We start from the raw sequence: 24010 nt of genomic DNA on the forward strand, positions 1-24010 counted from the left end.
ACTACCAGATATGTAAGTACTTAAATAGTTTATTATGAATTTTTAACTATAAAGATATAATTCAACACTTGCCTATCATGTGCAAGGTCCTGGATTCAGTTTCCAGCACTGCGGAGACGTGGGGGAGTGTATTATTCTCAACTACAGTATGTCATGCATATACTCAATGGCCAAAGTTGGCACTACTGTCTCCAGTTATAGCTGAGAAAGCTGAGACTTTAAGAACTTAGGGAGGTGTTTCAGTGGGTAAAGTGCTTGCCATGCAAGTGTGAGAACCTGAGTTTGGATCTCCAGTACCCGTGTAAAGCCCAGCCATAGTGGCACACATCTGTACCCACAGTGCTGGGGGAGGGGAAGGTCAGAGACACAAGGATCCTAGCTAAATACATGAGGCTGCATCCTCACCCTCGCCAGGTTCAGGCCTACCTGTCTTAAAACAGCAAGAGAAGAATTAGATCCATATAAATGAGCTCCAGGTTCAAGGAAAGATACTATCTCAAAAAAAAAAAAAAAAAAAACCAAGGTGGGAAGCAACTGAAAGAGAACAACTAGGGGAGACACCTAACATCCACACACCCAGAAACACACATGCACATGTGTGAACACATACACACACACACACACACACACACACACACACAGAGAGAGAGGGGGGGGGGGGAGGGAGGCAGGTAGGTACATAGCTAGCCAAATGTCACCAGGCAAGTCCACAGCCCAAGTCTGCATGCCTCCAAAGGAAATCGTAATTTCTGCAAGTCCGTTACGCTAAACCGTGCCATTCTTTGATGAAAAGCTTAATTTCCCAGATGGCAAATATGCTGAAATTGAAGATTAGAAACTCAACTTCAGGGCTGGAGAGATGGCTCAGAGGTTAAGAGCACTGGCAGCTCTTCCAGAGGTCCTGAGTTCAATTCCCAGCTACCGCATGGTGGCTCACAACCATCTGTAATGAGATCTGGTGCCCTCTTCTAGGGTGTAGGAACATATGCAGACAGAATATTGTATACATAATAAATACATAAATCTTAAAAAAAAAAAAAAAGAAATTCAACTTCAGCCAAAACCATGTCTTCAACTATTTCCACCCAAATGTCCTATAAGTATATAAAATGGCAAAAATAGAAAACTTAATTAAAACCTTGAGGTTTAAAAGTTAGAAATCTCCATAGCAAAACAGTTTCTAGTGCTCTCCAAGTACAGAAATTACTGATGGAAGAAAAAAATCTACAAGGCCACAATCTATGTCTTCTCCAGCTCTCAGGCTGAGGAGAAGGCTCGACTCCATGATCTCCCAGAACCTCATCTAAAAGCAGTTCCCTAAACTCTCTGCCATGCTTACAAAGGAGAACCTGTGAGTATTCTCTCAAGCTGAGCTTTAGAGCCTGGCTCACTCCGTTTTGCTAAAGTTGCCAGAAATAACATAAGCAGTCACACTTCAAGAAAATATCCTTGGGCTGGAGAGATGGCTCAGTGGATAAAAGTACATGCTATTCTTCCAGAGGACCCGGGTTCAATTCCCAGCGCCCACATGGCAGCTCACAACTGTCTGTAACTCCAAGATCTGACATCCTCACACAAACATACCTCCAGGCAAAATATCAATGTACATAAAATAAAAAATAAAAATAAGAAAATATCCTTATTAAATCATACCAAAATAACTCCAGTGAAATAAGAATCATATAATCAAACACAAGGAATAAATAGGAACTGAAGAAACTGAAAAGTTATCCATCGCATTCCTTTTCTCTAGGCCTCAGTGAAACATTATCTGGCCAGTTGCAAACAGCCTGCCTGCCAGTGTACCCTGTGGTAACTTCTGTGGTTCCTGTCTCATTGCCTTCACATCTTGATATATTACATCATTGTTAACTAGAAAGGGAGCTGCTGTCTGCCCCCTTTAATGAACCAGAAGTTCCCAAACTTATCAAAGAGAGAAAAGAGCCCTTCTTAGCTTATGACAAAGAGAGAATGTAATATTGAAACCTTGCCTTTTTCTGAGAGCAGAGCTACAGGTTGCTTCTATATAACCTTAATTGAACAGTTCATCTCAGAGCTTAAAATTCCAAACAAATAGACATACATAAAAGGACCTTCATAAATGATCCCAAACACCCAAAGACAGATCGTAAGAGGCAAGAGGACGGCAAATTTGAAATGAGCCTGAACTACATAACAAAACTTTATCCAAACGAAAAAGAGGGAAAGAGAACAGTTTTACACTAGAGAACCATTGTGACTTGAGTGGGTACTAGGGAAAGTGAAACTCCTAGATCAAAACTGGCACTGTGTCCTACCTAGGGGTAGGAACCAGGAAAACACTGCTTAGGGGCAACGCTTCGCTCATTCAAATGGTGAAACACCTAGGAGTGCCTTCTGGATACCAAGCATTCATACTGTGTGAGGAAGTAGGCTATTTCCAGAACCAGTTCCTTGCACACCTCACTACACAACCCAGCTAACGCCAGACACATTCAAGGAATGAGCTGCCTTGCCAGACCCAACCGCAGCCAATCAACGCTGTCCCACTTATTTCAGTCTTGTGAGCGCTACTGTTTCTATGACTCAGTGAACTAATTCTGCCATCTGCCATATCCACCACTGATGATATAAAATCAAAGGGGTGAGCTTACACATTAAAAATTGTTTTCTACAAGAGTACATATTATTTATTATGGGTGGTGCATAAGATTTGGCCACATGCCATAGCATGCTGACCCCTGCTTTAGTACGAAGAGAGAAAAAGGACCTTCAGATAAGAAAAATGACAAGTCTTTATCCCCTCTCCTTTATTCCTAGGACTTTCAACAAAGAGCAAAAGAGGAATGAATCAAAGCTAGGAAGTTTCCCTCAACCAATTATCCTCAAAGATAAAAGCTACAGAACATTTCAAAGCTAATGACAGGGATGCGTTGAACTTCTCATCACCAGTAGAAAACAAGAATCTCCCCGGGGTTCAATGGGCAGAGCAGGGCTACATTCATCTGTTCTGCCAAGAAGATGACACATTTTCTATTAAACAGTTTTTTTCTTGATTTTTGTATGCTTGAGGACAGAGTCTCACTACATAGACACTGGCTGGCCTGGAACTCACTATGGAGCCCAGACTGCCTCCCATTCACAGCAATCCTCTTGTCTCTGCCTCTCCAGGCACGCACCACCACACCTGGCTCTTGAGCATCAGAATTTTTTAGAAAAGTATACGCGATGGATTTAGCCATAAAAGAAGAAGTGCTATCATTTGTGACAAAATTAACGGAACTGAGGGGCTGTATACTGCATGAAATTAGCCGTGCACAGGAAAACAAACGCAGCATGGTCTTGCTTATCTGTGAAAGTTAAAAAGTTTACCTCAAACTGAAGAGAAAAGGCTACTAATTACTAGAGACTGAGAAGGGGTGAGAGGTAGTAGAATAGAGGGAAATCGGACGATGGGCACTAAAACGCAGGCAAGGGCAAATAAGTACTGTTCTACAGTACATTGGGGTGGCTGTAGCTCACAATAAATTATTACACATGTTATAAAGAACCAGGAGAAAGTACTTAATGTCTCCAAATATCAGACACTGTAAGACAATTAAACTCACCCTTATTTGATCAGTGTATACTGTATCTATGGAATGAACTATCACACTGTAGCCCATAAATAGAGTTATTACATGTTAATTAAAAAGAAAAATTAAACATCATGTTATTAACTCTTGCTTGGCTCATAAACTCAGACGCACAGCCATGAGAAACCTGAGAGGCACAACTGACCACAAGTCTCCAGAACAGCCAGGAGCTACCTACGGGAGGGCCACACGTTAGCAACAGCAATTGTAAGAGAATTGTTAATTCCTTAAAAGTGAGACCACCACCCACTCACCTCTCTCTCTCTCTCTCTCTCTCTCTCTCTCTCTCTCTCTCTCTCTCTCTCTCTCTCTCTCTCTCTCTCTCAAAACTCTCCCTGAAGAGAAGACCAAGCAAGCAAGTGCTGCCTCGCCCAGTGGGCAACTGAATGCTTCAATCAGCCAGATGATCTTGCTGGACTTGTTAGACCTGACCCAAAAGCAACAATTGCTTCAGTAATGATGCCAGGCTAGCTACCACAAAGCTGCCTAGTGCAATGGAAATCCCTCTAATGGGGCGCTTCTCCAAAACCATGCCAATTACTCCCCCACCGCCAAGAAAGCAGGAACAGATTAAAGTCACATGGGTAAGAGGAAAGTCCTAAATAACCTCTATGGCTTCCCCGATATTTATGAGCTCTTTGAATGGAAGATGCCTGTCATGTGGCAACGAAAGATTTGAAAGACTTGAAATCACAGTTTGAAGTGGAGCGGATGAATTGTCAAAGAGAGACAGATGGCTAAGAGAGCAAATGACAAACCAAGGCACAATAAGGGGGGCGTATGAAAGGACCTCCTGGGGTCTTGCAGGGAGACGGAGCTGGCAACGTAAGCCCCTGATGGGGTACCAGAAGTGCAGAAGCTGCTTAAGGATATGATAGAAGGAGGCTGGGCTCAAGGAACAGAAGGCTGAGTGTGAAGGCAGGCCGGAGCTGAGCAGACACCTGGGAGAATCCAAGCAGCTACAACAAGGTATTATACAGGGCAGAGACAAAGATGTCACACACTCGGACAAGGTATAACTGCTGACTCCTGACACAGTGTGACTGAGCAGGAAAGAAAAATAAAGCCCTCAGAATGCAAATTAGGGTGGAGAGCCCATTTGGCTGCACTAACTTTGAGCAAATGACTGAACTTTAATTTCATCATCAGTAAAACGGGGACTTTTGCCTGCTCTGGGTTACTTTACCTTCACAACAACATAATGCCCTGCCTGGTTAACTCATATAAATCACAGGTGAGACTCTGCTGAACTGAAAAAGACCGTAAAGAAAGATATGTTTTGTGTGATGCTGATAATAACACACAGTCAAGCATGCTAGGCACAGGCTCCACCACTGAGCTACATCCCAACACCTTGATGTCCTTATTTTTATGAATCACTGTCACCTATGGCATCGGTATAGACACATGTCCATCTAAAGATACAATTATGTCAAGCAATATATGTTAGTCCCCAACCTTAACAATTTGTAGACAGTGGAGATACTCAAAAACCAAAAACAACAACAACAAATCTGATTAGGGAAATCTTAAAGACATACTTAAGTTCACAAAGCATTAGCTTCCTCATCTATGAACTTCAGGTAATAATACTTCCTTCTCAGATTAAGTTGAAGAATGCATATTAAATGACCTTATCAGAAAGAACATAAAGTTAGCTAGGTAGGAAGGTGGAATGGGCCTGGGAGGAGCTGGGGAAGAGGAAAAGAATAAGATCAAAATATATTGTATGAAATTCTCAAAGAATAAATAAAAATATCATTTAAAGAAAAGACCTTGTGTATTATAAAGTACTTCAGAAATGGTCGTTTACACTCTGATTCACATGCAGAATCTCTCTCTCTCTCTCATACACACATACACACACACACACACACACACACACACACACACACACACACACACACCTTTACCTTGTTACCCAAGACAAACATGGTTGTACTTAAACTCCAACTGGACTGTATTAGAATTACTTCTCCCTCACTCACAGACTGAGAGTGGGTCAGAGAAGTTCTCGTGATCTTCGATAGCACCAGGTTCTGGCATGCAAAAATCAACCAAAAACAAAAAAAACAAAAAAACAACAACAAAAAAAAAACAAAAAACCTGTAGCAGCTTTAACTTCAGACTCACTGAACCTTCCCCTACTCCATTCCAGCAGATCTGTAAAATGTGTGGTTGTATGGTTGTACGCAGGCCTACACACTGGAGGTGCATTCTTGGGGAGAAGTGCCCAAGAGACTCTCACAAGGTGAAAATGATTCTGAAAATAAAAATGCAACTCAGCAAGCAGAGGTTGGTGAAGCGCACTTTTAGTGTGTACTACTGTACACAGAGCATGACGATGGGACGGATCCTAGGTTCAGTGCTGATTCTGTGATTAACTGGCTCTAAGGTATGTCTTGGCCCTCAGTTTCCTCATCTGAAGTATGGAAGAGTTTAATGAAATGTCACAAAGGCCCTTTGCACTGAGTCCATTTCAGGCAAGACACTGCCCATTGGTGAGAAACCGGGGAAAGGGGACATGGTAATACAGGCCTGTAATCCCAGAAGGATCATGAGTTTGTCGTGAGTGGGCTACCCAGTAAGACACTGTCCGAAAAGGAATGGGGAGGAAAAGGGAGGGGAGGAGAAGAGAGGGGTCCCGATACAATGGTCCTTACATTCCAGCTACTTAGAAAGTGAAGGTGGGAGGATTGCTGGAGACCAGCCTGGGCAAAAAGAAAAAAAGAGAAGGAATGAAAACGGTTAAACAGCATCTGTTCTTCACAAAGGAAAAGCAAAGAAAATGCCAAGAAACCCCAGCTTTCTCCCTCCTTCCATTCCACCAAGGAAATTGTGCAAGCCCTGGCTGAGCTGCCTGCCAATCAGCACACTGCTCCCTCTTCTTTCCCCATCTAGTACCACTCACAATCATCCCACAGAGCCTGAAAAAGTGGCAGGCACTTCTGAAGATGACCTCACCAAATCAACTGAATGGGAGATGGCCACACTGGTGTTTCAAGGCCAAGAGAAATGCAACATGTCCACTAGGCAGGGACTCACCTTACAACTCTCCTGTTTCTGATTTCTCTACTCTAAAGAAAATTGTAAGGGGCAACTGCAAAGCACCTCCACGGACTGTTCCTCACTGTCCTCCTCCACCGAACAAATTAGGGATGGGTGAATTCAGTAGTAGTCTCCAGCTGTCCACTGTCACATGCATAGTACGTATTTTTACAGTCATGGAGAAAGGCAGTTCCACGACAGCCTGGCTCTGGAAAGAGAGTTGGAAGCTAAGTGTGGCCCTCCTGCTTCTGAGAAGTCCTTAATGAAAACCTTTTGCAAAAGAACTGCCTTTCGTGAAGTTCCTAATATGGTGCTGTACTGTTGGGCCTACTGCTTGCCACTTGTGAGAAATTCCATGCCGCCCTAGGACAAAAATAATGTTGGGAGGGGAGAGGAATTTGTCACCCATGAGTAATGCCACACATTTCCCAGTGCATACTACACACTACACAAAAAGCAGCTGTTTGCATTAGGTCAACAGATGAGCAGAGACGGGAGGACCCTAGAACTGCCCTACCAACTCCTCTAGACTCCTAGGGAAGTAACAAAAAGGGCAGGTATCACACCACCAAGATATATTACCATTCTATAACAAGGAAAGAAAACACCATCAGATGCTAATTAGGGTGGCAGGAGACTGCTCAGCAGGGAAGATACCTGATCTCAGCCACGATACAGGCAAAGAAGAAAGGAGAATTTCCCACTAATATAGCATCGTGCTGCCAACTGGGTCATTTCAAACAAACACACTCCCCAGCCCCAACAAAGGGTGTCCAAACAGATTGAACAAGGTACCTGCTTCAGAGTACAGTGGAGAATGTGCCTAGAATGGGAAACCAGGAAATCCCATGCTAGTCCCAAATTGGGCTCTAGCTTCTCCTGGTTACAGAAGGAGTAATTCTCTCTCTTGGCTTCCTTTTGCCTGGATATACACCCAATGCTACAGATGTGAATCTTTCAAAACCGCCTTTCAAGTTTGCTACAAGGGAGAACCAAGGACATATCTAAGTTTATAAGACAAGCACTTCTCGTTTTCCAAACACGCTGTCATTGTATGTTTTTCACACAGCACAAAGTTACTACTTATGGACCATAAAATTCACCCAGTGCACAACTAGGTGGGTTTTAGTATACTCACAAAGCTGCAAAACCACCATCATACTGCAAATAAGAAATATGCACAACTTCAAAAAAGACACTCCTCACCCACTGACAGTCACAGTATATTTTAACCCTTCAACCCTGGGCAAACACTAGCCTGGTAATATTCTAGCAGGTCAGCTTTCTGGAAAGGAATCATAAACAATACGTAGTCTTTTATAAATGGCTTTTCATTGTATATTTATTCACCTCTCAGTTAATGGACATTTAGGTGATTCCCACTTTTGCTCACTATAAATAACAGTAATTCTGATAGATATATAGAGAGACAGATAATATAGTAGGATTGTTCATTTGTGGGGTAACTGCCTAACTATTTTTGAAGAATTGCCAAAGATTAGCTATGCATACCAACAGTAAATAAGGGTTGCAAATTCTCCAATAATGTTTTGTCTTGCTATTATAGCCACCCTAGTGGATGAGATGTGAGATCTTATTGTGGTTTTCACTTGCATTTCCCTGAAGAATGACTTTTAGGCAAGCTTAATGGTGCAAAAGAACCACACAAGTAGATTCTCTCCTTCCACGACGTGGGTTCCAGGAATGGAATGCAGGGCATCAGGCTTGGCAACAAGCACCCTCTCCTACTGAGCCATCTCACTGAACTCAACTGGTCATATGTTTACTGTTTGTCTCTGTTACTGCTTGGTTCTATGTTTACATTTATTTAGGTATGTATGTGTGTGCATGGGTGCATACATGATGCAGCACGCATGTGGAGGCCAGAGGAATACTTACAGGCCTCTGTTCTCTCCTTTCACCACAGTGGGTCCCAGAGATGGAAATCCAGTTGTCAAGCTTGAAGTTAGGTGCCTTCAAGCTTGCCTGCTCCTGTTTTTGTTTTTGTTTTTGTTTTTGTTTTGTGTGGCCTTGAATGAACTGTGTCTAACAATGACCTTGAGCTCCTGACATTCCTGCCTCAACTTCCTGAGGGATAGAAGTGAAGGTGTGTACCACCATACTTGGCTACTTTTGTCACTTTTTTCTTTTTTTTTTAAATTTATTTTTAGTGCATTGGTGTTTTATCTGCATGTATGTCTGTATGAGGGTGTTGGATCCTCTACAATTGGAGTTACAAAGAGCTCTTAGCTGCCATGTGGGTACTGGGAATTAAACCTGGATCCTTTGGAAGAGCAACCAGTGCTCTTAACCACTGAGCCATCTTTCCAGCCTCTACTTTTGTCATTTAATTGGATTTTTTAAATTAAATTGTAAGCATTATTCACATACATATATGTGTGTGTGTATATAAAATTGTGTGTGTGTGTGTGTGTGTGTTATCAAACATAACTTTCAGTTTTCCCTTTTTATGGAAGTGTACTAGAAGTTCTGGACAGGATAATTGGGATCCAATCTTTTTTTCTGAATACAATTATTTCTACCACAAAATTTACTTTGTAGAACTCCAACTTACCAAGTTTACCATTTGTCACTTGGCATCACAAATAAGAAAGCACTGTCTGATTCAAAGTCAAAAAGTTTTAAAACATCATTTTCTTTCAAGATTTTTACAGCTCTAGTTCTTACTATTAAGTATCTGATCCATTTTAGTTCATTTTTGTGTGGTTTAAAGGCTAGGACCCAACAGCATTTTAGTGGATAACCGTTGGGCTGATCCAAGATGCCTCTTCTTTTCACTTCTTTTCAACTGACCATCAATGTGAGATTTTATTCCCCCAATACTGTACTCCACTGACCTCTTAAGCATTTATTGATGGGCACAGCTCAACAAAATGCTTTGAAATTGAGTGGGGCAAGTTCTCCAATTAAGTTCTTTTTCAAGATGGTTTTGCCTGACATGGGTCCCTTCCTTTCTATATTAATGTTAAAATGTTTGTGCATTTTGTCTGGTATGATGGCTCATACCTCCATCACCCAGGAGACTGAGGTGGGATGATTATCACAAATTCAAAGCCAGCCTATACCACATAATAAATTATGGGCAAGCCTGAACTATGGTATAAGATGCTAATGAATTTCTATAACAAAGCTACTAGCACTTTGCTAGAGACAGAGCCTCGTGAATGAACCTCTTCTAGTCATCTTCAACGGTGATTAAATATAACAAGGCTCTGGGTATAAGAATGCCGGAATCCTATCTTACCTCCTCAGATGCAGCAACGCTACCATTACTACTAAGCTTCCATTTCAACAGTACCCTAAAGTTAAGGAGGAGGTAATGGAGGCTACAACATGGCTGTCAGAGAGGTCCAGCAGTTTTTCTTCAACAAACAAGCTCACATTATTGTTGCCTTCAATAGATAACTAGAGTTCTGAAAATTTTTATTTGACCTTGTTTGTGCAGGGTCGGTGCCCATTTGCTTTTAGGCAGAAGTGGCTTTTCAGGCTTCTTTAGTCTACAGTCCAGCCAGGGGCATTTAAAAAAAATAAAATAAGATGGGATCTTGCTATGTAGCCCGGGTTGGCCTCAAACTTACAGTCCCCAAGTGCTGAGATTACAGGCACGGACCTCGGTGTCTGGTCTCCTCCAGGCATAATACTGAAGAAAGCTTGTCCCAGAGTAGCTAAGATTTACCTGTATTGGAATGCACTCCTAGGGTAACAGAAATTGAAGGAAGTACTGAAATAAAGTCATCTTTTAAAGGATAGACAAACTATTGACAGTGCTTGCCTCTAGGGAGAAAAAATCGGGAAGTATGAGACAGGAGGAGGAAAAAGAAGCAGGGCATCGTGGCACATAACTGCAACCTCACCACTTCAGAAACTCAAGCGAGATAAACCAATGCCAGGGGCTACAGAGATGGCAGTGTCATTAAAGTGCCAGTCACACAAGCCTGGGGACCTGAGTTCATAAAAATCTAGGTGTGGCAGTGTGCATCTGTATCACCAACACTGAGAGGACAGAAACAGAAGGATCCCTCGGGCTCATCAGCCAGACAGCCTAGCAAAATTGGTGAGCATCAGGTTCAGTGAGAGGCCCTGCCTCCACTAAGGTGAAGGGCAAGTGGGGTAGCCCAGTGGATAAACACACTAGCCAACAAGCCCAATGAGCTGAGTTTGGTCCTCTGGACCTACATGGTGGAACTCTCCTCTGATACCCACATGTGCTCTGGGGCCTGCTCATGCAGGCACACAGTCATACCTCCACACCAAATAAACTAAAATGTAGTAATTATTTAAAATAAGGTAGATATGCACACAACTACATAACACACACACACATATCAGTACACAGAAAGTAAAAAGAAAAAATATTTTAAAAGTTGATGATTGCCAGGCGGTGGTGGCGCACGCCTTTAATCCCAGCACACGGGAGGCAGAGGCAGGTGGATCTCTATGAGTTCGAGGCCCACCTGGGCTACAGAGTGAGTTCCAGGAAAGGTGCAAAGCTACACAGAGAAACCCTGTCTCGAAAATACACACACACACAAAAAAAGTTGATGGCCAGCCTAATCTACATAGTAAGACTTTGTCTCAAAACACCAAAAGGAAAAGAAAAGATTAGTGTCTTGCTCAGTACCAAGGTCGTTATCAAAGTGGTGAAACAGGTCTGTTTGACTTAGGTACTCTTCCTCCTTGGTTTCCTCTTGCCAGTAGATAACACATTGTCACAGTCAAATTCCCCTTTCTTACCCCACAAATCTCAACTTCAAAAGATATGACAGATATCTCACCCTGAACTTCCTCCTCTTCATACCCCTTCTCAAAACTGTCTTGACATAAGTAGATAACAAGATATTTACTGTGTGCTCCAAGAAAGCAGCTTTACTTACCACTATATCCCTAATCTCCAGGGCAGTACTAACACACAGTAGGTGATTAGTAAATTTTTGCTGAATTCAATTGAATTCTGCCTTTACATTGCCCAAGGTCTAGGACTTGATATAAGCCTGGTAATGCCTCATAAGGATCCTAGGGCTGACTAGAAAAAAAAATCAGCTTGAGATTTCCAGGGTACTCCCCTGAAAAACTGTGTATCTTTCCAGATCCTCATGAGCTTTTAGGAAAATTCTGTAGTGCTGATTAAAGAAACAGATGCCAGATTAAACAAATGGTTTGGGCTATGTTGGAAAGTCATTTTCCTTCATCATCCTTAAGCCTGATTGGAAAACTTTCCTTAGTAGGCAAGTCAAGCTAAAATCATTGGTACCCTACCGCAGCATACTCCTCCACCCCTAATAAAATTATTTCTCATAAACTGTCACATTTTTCCATCATAGTTCCCACAGTACCCTCAGTCCAGCTACTCTGCAATGCAAATCTTCAGAAGACTTTCTAACAAACATGGTAATACAGTTGCATTAAATCCCACTGAGTCCTGCTTCACATCTATTAAAAGCAGTCTTAAATCACACACCAGCAAACTGATCAATTTACTCTGGGGGTTTAAAACAACTCTGCTATAAGTGATATACCATGAGTACATACCATGTTTGTCTTTCTGAGTCTGGGTTACCTCACTCAGGATGATATTTTCTAGTTCCACCCATTTGCCTGCAAACCTCATGATGTCATTGTTTTTCTCGAACATGGTATGTACTCATGGTATATCACTCATAGGAGGATACTAGATGTGGAACAAGGATGGCTGGACTGCTACTCACATCACCAGGGAGGCTACCTGGAAAACAGGACCCCAAGAAAGACACAGGGATCGCCCAATGATGGAGAAATGGATGAGATCTACTTGAACAGCCTGGACATGAGTGGGGGCAGTGAAGGGCGAGGGTCGAGGGAAAGAGAGCTTGGGGGAGCGGGAGATCCCAGCTGGATCAACAACACAGAGGGAGAACAAGGAATAGGAGACCATGGTAAATGAAGACCACATGAGAATAGGAAGAAGCAAAGTGCTAGAGAGGCCCACAGAAATCCACAAAGATATCCCCACAACAGACTGCTGGCAATGGTCGAGAGACAGTCCGAACTGACCTACTCTGGTGATGGGATGGCCAAACACCCTAATTGTCGTGCTAGAAACCTCATCCAACTACTGAGGGATCTGGATGCAGAGATCCATGGCTAGGCCCTGGGTGGATCTCTGGGAGTCCAATTGGCGAGAATGAGGAGGGTTTATATGAGCGAGAATTGTTGAGACCAAGGTTGGATAAAGCACAGGGACAAACAGCCAAACGAATGGAAACACATGAACTATGAACCAATGGCTGAGGGGTCACCAACTGGATCAGGCCCTCTGAATGGGTGAGACAGTTGATTGGCCTGATCTGTTTGGGAGGCATCCAGGCAGTGGCACCGGGTCCTGTGCTCATTGCATGAGTCGGCTGTTTGAAACCTGGGGCCTATGCAGGATCGCTTGGCTCGGCCTGGGAGGAGGGGACTGGACCTACCTGGACTGAGTCTACCAGGTTGATCTCAGTCCTCAGGGAAGGCTTTGCCCTGGAGGAGGTGGGAATGGGGGGTAGACTGGGGGGAAGGTGAGGGGGGCGGGAGGGGGGAGAACAAGGGAATCCGTGGCTGGTATGTAGAACTGAATTGTGTTCCAAAATAAAAATAAAAAAAATTTAAAAAAAAAGAAAAAAAAAAACTCTGCATGCTCAACAGCCTTAACTAAGTATCACTGAAATAAAGACAGTTGAACTTGTAAGAACATGCATCATATCACACTCCTGTGTATCATGGTACTAAACCCACCTCCACAGAGAGTCTCAGCTATTCTGGGCAGAACTGAAAGGCATCGGCTTGAAACCTCCCCCAAAAAACACTCAAATAGGCCAATGTAATTCAAGTTGTCTATCCATGACGGATATACTAGTTTTGGTTTTCCTGTAACCTACTCTCCTAGAATCGAGATGCATTTGCTTGATTTTGACACAATCATTTCAGGTAGTTTTTCCTGAGTCAAGCAATGGTAACCAGAAAACAGAATGCTAAATCCAAAAGAAACCCTCGTGATCACTGAGTAGACCCCTAATTCTATAAATGAGAAAACCCATACTCGAAAGTCAAAGGTTTACTCAAGATCACACAGATAGCTAATAGCAGGCTTGGAAGTAGCCTATCCTCCCAGGAAAGCAATCCATAGATAGGCCCCAAAGTTGTCAATTCTAAACTGAAAAGGTACCAAAGGTAACTTTAGTGTATCATGTAAAATTCTTGTCTTCAAATAAAGTGTAGACTGTAAGAAAGTGGTTTTCTCTTAAAATATTAAGGCTATGGTATCAAAATAACACAAATTATACTATAACCAATGTATCAACTTCATGTACATTTTTGGTACAGAATGCATCTGTGATGGTCAATGTTTATTTTTAACTTGACAGAATCTAGAATCAGTGGAAGATGGGCTTCTGGCAAGCCTGTGGTGGGTTGTCTTGATTTATCTTGATTAAGTGACTTGGAAAGACTCATCTTAATTGTAGGCAGGAGCAATCATGGCAGGGGATCCAGGACTGTATCGATGGAGAAAAGGAACTGATCAGCAGCACGCATTCGTCTGTCTCTGTTACTGACTGTGGATGCAATCTGAGCAGCTGCTTCAAGTTCCTGCTGCCTTCACTTCCCACCATGATATATTATACCACAGCTAAAAGAAACCCCTTCCCCTTAGGTTAATTTTGTCAGGGTATTTTATCACAGCAACATGAAAAGACTAACACATCTTTGGGATTTTTTTTTTCTTGAGACAGGGGCTCATGTAGCATAGGCTGGCCTCAAATTATACACAGCCAAGGATGATGACCCTGAGCTCCTTATATGCCTGCCTCCATCTCACAAGTACTGGGATTACGTATGTATGCCACCACCTCACGCTAGACTCCTTTGTTTGTTTGTTTGTTTGTTTGTTTGTTTTTCTGAGACAGGGGCTCATGGATCACAGGCTAGCCTCAAATTCACTATGTAGCTGAGGACGACCTTGAATTCCTGATCCTCCTGCCACTAACTTCTGAGTTCTGGGATCACAGGTATGCCAGCATATTCTGCTATTTTGGATCCAAAACAACATATGCATAATGGTTGTGGATGTTTTCTGACATCTGTTTTATATATGCATGGCATTACCCTTCGTTTTGAAAGACTAAATTTTGTTTTCTTTTTGTTTAAATACTCCCTTGTGCACTAAAGTATTTGTGAAAGTTGATGTAAACATGAATTCCATAACTAGTCTAATCATTCCTTTCTGAAACTGTTAAACTACAATACACTATGGAATTTTCGAAGAGAAAGCTACATAGAAGTCCTACTCCTTCCCCATTTTTTATTGACACAAACCACATCATAAGCAGTTAGGATCCTTTGCCATTATACTATAATCCTCCCTTTGCTAAATCCCAAGCAGTTTCTAGTCTTTGAAAACCTTTCTCCCTAAAGACTGTCACACTCCCTTTCCCTAGCATATAAGAGGCCAAGCCTTGCTGGCTAATAAATCTAGATGATGTAGCCCAGGGATTGTAATTCATTCAGTCTAGCCTACAGACAACGTTGGATTGTACTGGAGCTACAGCTAAGTAGCAGAGCACTTCTCTAGCATGGGTGAGGCCCTAGACTCCATGTCTAGCACTGCAAAAAGAAAAAAGAGTTTTCTTTAGCTAAAACAATAATGACAGACTTTGTGGATGTTTTGGTACATACCTGTAATCTCAGAATTTAGGAGGGTGCGGCAAGAAGATTGCTACAACTCCGAGTCTAGCCTGGGTTATACAGCAAGACTCTGTCACACCAAAAAAGAAAATAACACCAGCAAACGAACATTTGAAAATCATTAACTAAGAATGTTACAGCTTCTTGAAGGTGGTGAGACTTAGATTTTCCCCATAGATACTCCAGCTCCATTAACCCTTTTCCAGCAGCTTCATCCTTCCTTCTTGTCTCCTTTGAGCCTGGGATCCTTGAATTCACAGCAGACATAATTTATAGCACACCAAAATAAAATTATTTACTAGAAAATGTGGAGTATGGCATTCTAGCCTACCAATAACTCCATTCGCTGGATTGCCAGTACAAGTCCACTTCAATAGCTTTACCAATGGTCTGCGAACTGCAGCTGGTAAAAGAAGCCCAGCTTACTATTTTTATATGTCACCCTCCCCCAGTAGCACTGAAAATGGTTCTCGCATTTTCAGGGAAGTTTTCTTTTGATATTTTTTTTAGGCACAGGATCTCTCTGTTACATCCCAGGATGTCCTACAATCCATTCTGTCCCAGGTTCGCTTTGAACTCTCAGTTTTCCTGCCTTTACTTCCTGCGTGCTGGGGGCATATGTCACCACTAGTGACAGTTTTAATGCTTGACAAAATTCTAAGGAATAAAATATCGTGACATGTGAGAAGTGTCCGAGAATCACATTTCAATGTTAGTAAGTTTTCTTACCATGCTTGTTTCACTGACTCTTTCTCTATGGCTGCTTTCACACAACAAGAGAATTAATTATGAGTGAATGCATGGCCTTGAAGTCTAAAATACATATAATATGATACTTTACAGACAAGATTTATTGATCCTGAGCTATATAAAAAACATAGACAGGGAAGGTGATACAGGCCTATAATTCCAGCACTCAGGAAGCTGAGGTGGGAGAATTTTGAGTCTAAAGCCTTCCTGAGCTATATAGGGTGATCATCCCAAATATTACACTCCAAAGTTGGGTGTGGTTGCTCATTCCTGTATACCCAGCATTCAGGAAACTGAAGCAGGAAGACTATAAAGTTTGAAGTCAGCCTGGGCTATTTAGCCTGTTCCAGGTAAGCCTGGGCTACAGAACAAGATCCTGTCAAAAAAAGGAAAAAAAGCAAAACATGTTAAATGTCACAAATATAGTCAAGTTTGGTGGCACACCCCTCTAATCACAGCCCTTGGGACACTAACAAAGAAAGATAATAAAGTCAAGGCCAGCCTGGGATACATAGTGAATTAATTCAAAGTGAGCCTGAGTTACATGAGGCTCTTTCAGAAAAAAAAAGTCCCAAACATTTGTGTAAGAATGCTAACTCATTACTCTTGATCATCTCTTTGTGACTCTTCCTAAAACTACACGCCCGCCTAGCCATTTCTTTTGGCATAGCCTGTCCATAAAGTGCAACATCTAAAAATTTTTTTTAATTAAGGAATCACTGGTATATGAGAACAGCTTAATAAGTCAAAGGGCTGTTAATTCTGCCAAGCTCCAATGCTGTTTCTTCCTTTGCTCCCTCTGTCTTCTCTCTAATGTCACATACAATCATGCCCACCATCCAACTCTAAAGCTCTGAACTTTAGTATCTTACACAGCAGTAATTTCTCCTCTACATATTTCCCCTACATGTCTTGGAGCTGCTTGAGGTCAATATCCACCTGTGACTCACTCTGTGTATTTAACAGTCATCTGAACAAAGATTAGAACATAGTATGTGCACAGGTATTTACTGAATGAATGGTATTTGTTCCATGAACTATATATAGTCTACATTAAGTGTCTCGGGTTTCTGGGGCCATATAAGCAATGGGCCATATCATTTATACTGAACAATGCCTAGCCTTGGTGTTCAGCAAATATTCAGTAACATCAACAGGACTAAAACTGTCAACATAAAAAAGGAGAGACACAGGAATATAAATTAGTTGGAGAGGACCTGTCCAGCATGCACAAGGTCCTGTGTTCTATCCCCAGCACACATGTATGCAGAGAGAGAGAGAGAGAGAGAGAGAGAGAGAGAGAGAGAGAGAGAGAGAAAAGGACCATAGAAAGGCAGACAATACAGTCTTCATCTTTCAGAGTGATGGTGCTTTATTTTCTATTAGTTTAAGTTATAATCATCATATGCTCTAAAAATTATAAACGCATCACATTTGAGGGAGGGATCAAGCACCCATCAAAGGGGGCAGGCGTTGGAACATCAATTACCTCTGAACACCAAACTAAGTAAACCTAAGTTTTTGTCCTAGTTTGCTTTCTGTTGCTGTGATAAAAATACTGGACAGAGAAACCCGGGGAGGAAACAGTTTATTTCTGCTTACAATTCCCAGGTCACAATCCATCACTGAGGACAGGAACCTGGAGGCAGGAACTGAAGCAGAGGATAACGGAAAGGACACTGCTTTCTGGCTGGCTTATTTATGCCATCCAGACAGTACCAACTGCCCAGAGGTGGCACTGCCCACAGTGGGCTGGGGCCTTCCATATAACAATCAAGAAAATACCCCTACAGACAATCTGATGGAGGCAATCCCTCAATTGTGTTTCCCTCTTCCCAGATGGCTCTGGCTGGGTCACGTTGACAAAAAACTAACCAGCACAGTATTCAAACAGGCCCACATTTAACACACTAATAGTCAAGCACGTTTGTTGCTTAAAGCCTTATCCAGAGTCTGCGCAAAAATCACACAGTGGGATAAAGAAAGCACTGACATCAAGTTTCACCTGGGTTAGCAACCTGAAAGAAAATTACAGAGGAGTTTTGCAGCTACCGTGCCATGTCTCAAGGTTTGCAAGAATGCTAGCCATTTGATTTAATACCCAAATCAGTTAAGTGTCAGTCATTGTCCTGCCTTTTATTGCCAGGTTCCAGATGCTAAGATGTATCCATGTGCATGAATACAAAACTCATCACCGAGTTGTACCCAGATGAGTGAGCTTTTCCAACAAGATAACAAGGCAGAGGGCTGTTTATGTATTTCCTTTCTGAACTTTACTGAAAATTATACATTTATCAAGAGATGTATTAGTCACCAAAAGATAGACTAGCAACAATGTACTTGTTTTAGTCATTTCCATTTTACAAAACACTTTTAGAATTAATCCCCTTAAGACTCACAATTACCCTGTGGGGTGGAAATTTTTACCACCATTATTATGGCAATGGCTTTTTTAAAATTCCAGTATGATGGATGGAATGCAGGGCCTTGCACATGATAGGCAAACACTCTATCACTGAGCTACATGCCCAGCCCACCACCAATTTCATATTGTACAAACCTATTGGTGTATGTTACCATAACACTATCCAGTGTTAACTAAATTTGGGGTACTTTAACATTTCTCTCTCCTTAAAGATTTTTTCTTAATTTTTGAATTACATTTCACAGTTGAAATGGTTTGTGCCAGATCCCAAAATGGGGAAGCCACAACTGTAACCCAAGTCCTCAAAATCCAATCCCAGTGGGATATTTTCATCTTTCCTTCACTTGGGAGGAGAACACACCTGTATTTTGCATCCACCCTGATGGATGAGCTGTCACAGTGTGGAGACGCAGTGTGGGGAGCAAACACTATTGTGCTACAGATAGTAGGAAGCAATTCCATGTTTGCCTTTAGCTACCCAGGTGTTTAAAACCTGTGGAGCTTAAAGAAAAGCAATAAGGCAAGGGTTAGTCATGGAGTTTTAATACCCCCCCCCCATTCCATTTTGAGCTACACTGACTCTGAAACAGAAAATCAGCTCAAATATTCAAGAATTCCCTATCCTCGAACAGCTTTTAGACCTGCAGCCCATGCACAAAGACCTGAGCCTACATGATTGCTATATCTTTCCCGCTCTTAGTCTCATAAATCCCGGAAAGAAGAAAACCCACTACTTGCCTCTTAATTTACAAAACATTTGCATGCTTATAAACCAGCACTTGGAAAGTTAAGGCAGAAAGACCAGTGGCTCAAAGCCAGAACCACCTACAAATTAAGAGCCTGTTCCCCAAAACCAGGACCTATGTATGTAGCTAGTATATGCAAAGACCGGAATTCAGTCCCCAGAACTGGAGAAAAAAAAAAAATTGCCTTTCCCAAAAATGCCTCATTGAATCGATTTTTTTCTGACAAAGCTTAATCACTCAGATAAGACTTAGCTGATCCTTTTTAGCACAATTTCAGCTTGCCATACACATTACAAAACTACCTCTTAACTAGCACTTTTATAATGGGCTTTCTTTTCCGGGGAATGCTACACCAAGCAGTTTGCAATAAGAAGAAATCTGCAATCCGAAGAGACCCCCTTTTCCTTTCAGAGTCCTCAAGTTTCCATTTCTGTGGCACAACCTCCATACCCTCAACCTCTCAATGAACTCTATCAAGAGAAGACACACCCAAAAGCCTGGCCCACAAGTCTGCAAGGATCAGCATTTCAAATAGTCCATCTTTAAGGTGCTAATGCAAGTTTACTATTGACCAGGTGACTGGACAACAAAGCACTAACTGATCAAACTCAACTAAAGAACTCGAAGGAACAGTTTACAGACTCTGCCCAACCACAAACAAGAACTGCTGCACGGGAAACGCTGGCTTGCTGCACTTCGTGTGGCTTCAAAGCTTTTAAGACTCTCCTCATTGTTGCTTGGCAGTAGTAACTGCCTGCCACAAGGGGCCACATCACCTTGACATGGGATCGGGTGGGGGTAAATCCACTCCAAACAAAGTTAAAGGCATAGAGAGACTCCTTCACTTTACCCTTCACAGTTATCTTTCAGCCAAGGAGAGAAAAAAATAATTAATCATCACTCTACTTAATCATTACCCTCCGTTCTTCTGGGTATATATTTTGGCACAGAGGGTTGGCTTACTTATACTCTCGTTGGGGGTGTTTATTATTCTTTCTTTTTCTCTGAGCCTCCTGACAACCAGCAGAAATAAAAGCCTACACACAGAGGAGGAAAAAACAGTCCCACAAGTGAGGAAGTCGTGACCACTGAAAAAGCAAAGCTTGGTAAGGTCCTTTCAGCGCAGCAACCCCACACCCTATCCCTATATTTTACACCCAGGGGATTTGGACCCCTTGGACCATGAACTTGACAGGTCTTTGTTCCACACTGAAGCAGAATTCAGTTGTATGTGAAGCCAACCAATAATCCTGAACTTGGACTAACTATGACATTAACAGTATATATATATAAAAAAATCTCAGGGGAGGGCAAAGCTGCTCTCCTTAGAAAGTGATTTGGGAAGGGTGATTTTTTTACTGCCCCACAATTTTCTGTAATAACCAGAGTCTAGGACAAAAATCATTATACTGGAGCTATTTGCCTTAATTCCCAATTCTTTATGGGGTACTGGAGTAGGTCCTTGGTCAGCATGGAAGTCACCTTGTACCAGACAGGGGTGCTGGGCATGTCTGACCGGTTGGGTAGACTATCATTTTCAATAAGGATCTGCTAAGTAAGAGTAACTGCAAAGCAAGGGGGTCCCTGTCCCAGCTACACATTAAGTCTTGGAAGGTCAGGGCCACTAAAGGGAAAGGCCAAAGTCCTGCTTGTCTGCACCACTTTCCACTATAACTGACCCCAGTCTCAAAGGTTCGGAAACCCATCAGACTCAGAGACCTGGGTTGAGAGATCCTCCCTTCTCCCTGTGGTATGGAAAGGTTTAAAGGCCAGAACCACCTACTCAGAGAAACAGCTCAGAGAAGCCTTCCACTTACTTTTCATAGCGCTGATAAGCGCGCTGCCGTCTTTGATCACGTCTTTGATGAATTTATTGGTCCTCTCCAGCTCATGTTCATAACACTTGAGCCTGTCGCGGAAATCGGGGCTGTCGAGGTAGCAGTCGCTGAACTCCAGCGGGGGATGCCCCATGGTTACGATAGCGAAGGGACTAGGGGTTAGAGACAAAGAGCGAGAGCATCAGTGGCACAATCAGCAGAATAGACCTAGTGGCCTGCGTTCAGGAGCCACTTTTAGGCGACCCAGCCCCACTCCCTTTAGAGGACAGGTACCTGATCCAATGAAACTCTTGGGAGCGCCCGCTGGTGTGTAGCAGGAGCGCGTAGTCCGGTGGTGGCTGCGGGTGACCGGGAATGCTTACCAACGCCTTCTGACGCCGGCAGGGTGCAGCCTAGCGAGCAGCACGCCCCCTGGTCATCGCCTCCCCGAAGCACAGCGCTGAGTCCTGGGCGGCCCAGGGTGGAGGCGGGGAGAGCACGGGCGCGGGGGGCCGCCTCTCTGCTCTCCCAAGCCAGCCTAGGCTTCCTTCCCCGGCTCCCCGAGCGGCGGACCGCGCCTCCCCTCCCCCTTCTTAAAGCCAATGCCACTGCTTCACGCTGGCCGAGCCCCAAGCCCGAGACCAACCGAGAACACGGGCTCCCTTCGGCTATCTTCCTCGGGTCTTCGGGGCTCGTCGCCCACAATTCGGCAGCTGCGGAGACCGCCTACTCGTTCCCGGGAGCCAGCGGGCTGTCGGGTTTGGTGCTTAAAGGGTTAAACCCAGCGGCAAGGAAACGTAGCTTTCCTCCAACAACCCGGCAGCGGCAGCGGGAAGAGGAGGGCGACAGCGCTACGCACAATAGCTGTGGTAGCTTGGCGCTTCCCTACGGAAACTGGGGAGCAGTCAGCGCCCTAGGACTCCATCTGGAAAGCGTGGCGGCCTGGGAGATGTAGTCTTTCCGTTTGCACGTCCCATGACTCCACCCTGCAGTCTCCCACCACCCCTCCAGGGTGGCCACTCTCCCAGATCTACTTCCCTAAGCGTGCCCCAGGCACAGCCATCCTAGAAGGGCAGGTGTACCGCCCCGGCCCCCGAGGGTGCGTGCAAAGTTTCCATAACTGCAACAGAAACTCAAAAGGATGGATGATGGGAGGCAGTCTCTCACCAGTATTTGACTGGACTGTCCTTTCTTTTATTTTTTTTTTCACCCTTCCTCGGATCCATCAACACTTTTCCTCCTTTTCCTGTGTCTCCTAGTACAGTACAGACACTAATTCTCATTGGTGCCTACTGTAGGACCTCTGTTAGACCCAGAACCCCCTGCTGAAGAACCAGAGGCCAACACTTCCAAGTAATTATGTTTGAACTACAGGGTATATACTGTGTGACTCACTGGACCACACTACAGTTTCCAGGACGAGAGTTTGTTTGTTTGTTTGTTTGTTTGTTTGTTTGGTGGTGGTGGTTTGGTTTGGGGTTTTTTTTTTTTTTGGTTGGTTTTTTTGTTTCTTCGGGTTTTTTTGTTTTGTTTTGTTTTGTTTTTAAATTTTGTTTTGGGGGCGGTTGCAAGGGCAGAGAGCGGAAGCAAGGGGACAAGGAGTTGAGTGGGATCAGGATACATGATGTGAAATCCACCAAGAATCAATGAAAAGATAAAAAGAAAAAAGAAAAAGAAGCAGGCCATAACTAGATTTGAACTTCTTCCTGAATAGGGCCTCCGAGAATTGTTTCTGCGACACATCAATACACAGGCTGATAACATCTGTTAATGGAGAACCCAAAAAGAGTTTACTAGAAATTATCTTGCAGTTTATCCAAAAGGCCTTATGTCCATTGTCTATTGTAGGGAAACCCGGGCTCCTTTTAAAGACAGATCTCTAAGAATAACTGCAATTGGGAAAACTGAGAAATAGTGTGCACTCAGGCAAAAAGATCCGTTTTGATTTTGCAGCAGTGCTTACATTAAATTACACCAATAAAAGCCAGAACAAAAAAGCCGAAAATACAGTAATAACAGCTAACCTAACTATATTAATGTCTGGCTGCTTCTGTAACAAGTTACCACCAACTTGGTGGCTGAAATTAACATCAATGTATTATTTTATGGTTGTGGGAGCGAGAGTCAGAAAAGAGCATCACCAAGCTAAAGCCAGGGGTCAGAATGGCTATGTTCTTCTGGACTCTAGGTTCGAATCCTTTTCTTTGCTTCCTGCAGCTTCTAAAAGGTGCCCTCAAACTGTCAATTCTCAAAGCCAGCAATGGTCTGTCAGGTCCTTTCTTGTCCTGAATTATTATGACCCTGACTCTCTTGCCTTCCTTTTTCCTTTCTGAACTCTTAGAATTACATTAAGTTCATGGGATAAACCAGGATCATCACTTTACCACATGATCCTTAATTTAACCACATCTACGTAGTCCTTTTTGTCATTTAAGATAACATATTCACAGGTTCTAAGGATTTAGACATGGATATCCAGGAGGGCCCTTTGTTGGCACTCCAATCAATTGCCGTATACCCCTATAAGCCATCTCACAAGTGGCTGGAGGTGGTGGGGCAGCCCTTTAATCCCCGCATTCAAGAGGTAGAGGTAGGCTGATATCTAAGTTCAAAGTCAGCCTACTCTATATATCAAGCTCCAGTCCAGCAAGGAATATACAGTGAGACCCTGTCTCAAAAAAAAATCAAAACAATGACAACAAAACACCTCCCAAGTCTTCAAAACCCCCCTGTGTGGTTGGTATTATTATATCCATTTAAGGTTGGAGAAATTGCATCAAAGAGAAGCCGACTTGCGCAAGGACAATGCTAATGCTAGGCAAGTGTCCTATGAACTGATCTACATCCCCAGCCCTATTTCCTACCCTTATTATTTTAAAGGTTAACAAGTGC

At 43.0% G+C, this 24010-nt stretch overlaps 1 protein-coding gene across 1 annotated transcript in view; it reads right to left on the reverse strand.

Moving 5' to 3' along the window:
* Ophn1 (oligophrenin 1) overlaps positions 1-21980 on the reverse strand; it is a 348861-nt gene extending 326881 nt beyond the window's left edge. The window contains exons 1-2 of the mRNA XM_059250481.1: positions 21413-21980; positions 21119-21291 (exon numbers count right to left, since the gene is read on the reverse strand). Of these exons, the coding sequence (XP_059106464.1) occupies positions 21119-21272 (154 nt within the window). The 5' untranslated portion in view covers positions 21273-21291; positions 21413-21980. The remainder of the gene's footprint in view (positions 1-21118; positions 21292-21412) is intronic.
* Between the last annotated feature and the right edge of the window lie 2030 nt (positions 21981-24010).

The sequence above is a fragment of the Peromyscus eremicus genome, chromosome X, assembly GCF_949786415.1.
Source record: "Peromyscus eremicus chromosome X, PerEre_H2_v1, whole genome shotgun sequence".
Lineage (NCBI taxonomy): Eukaryota > Metazoa > Chordata > Mammalia > Rodentia > Cricetidae > Peromyscus > Peromyscus eremicus.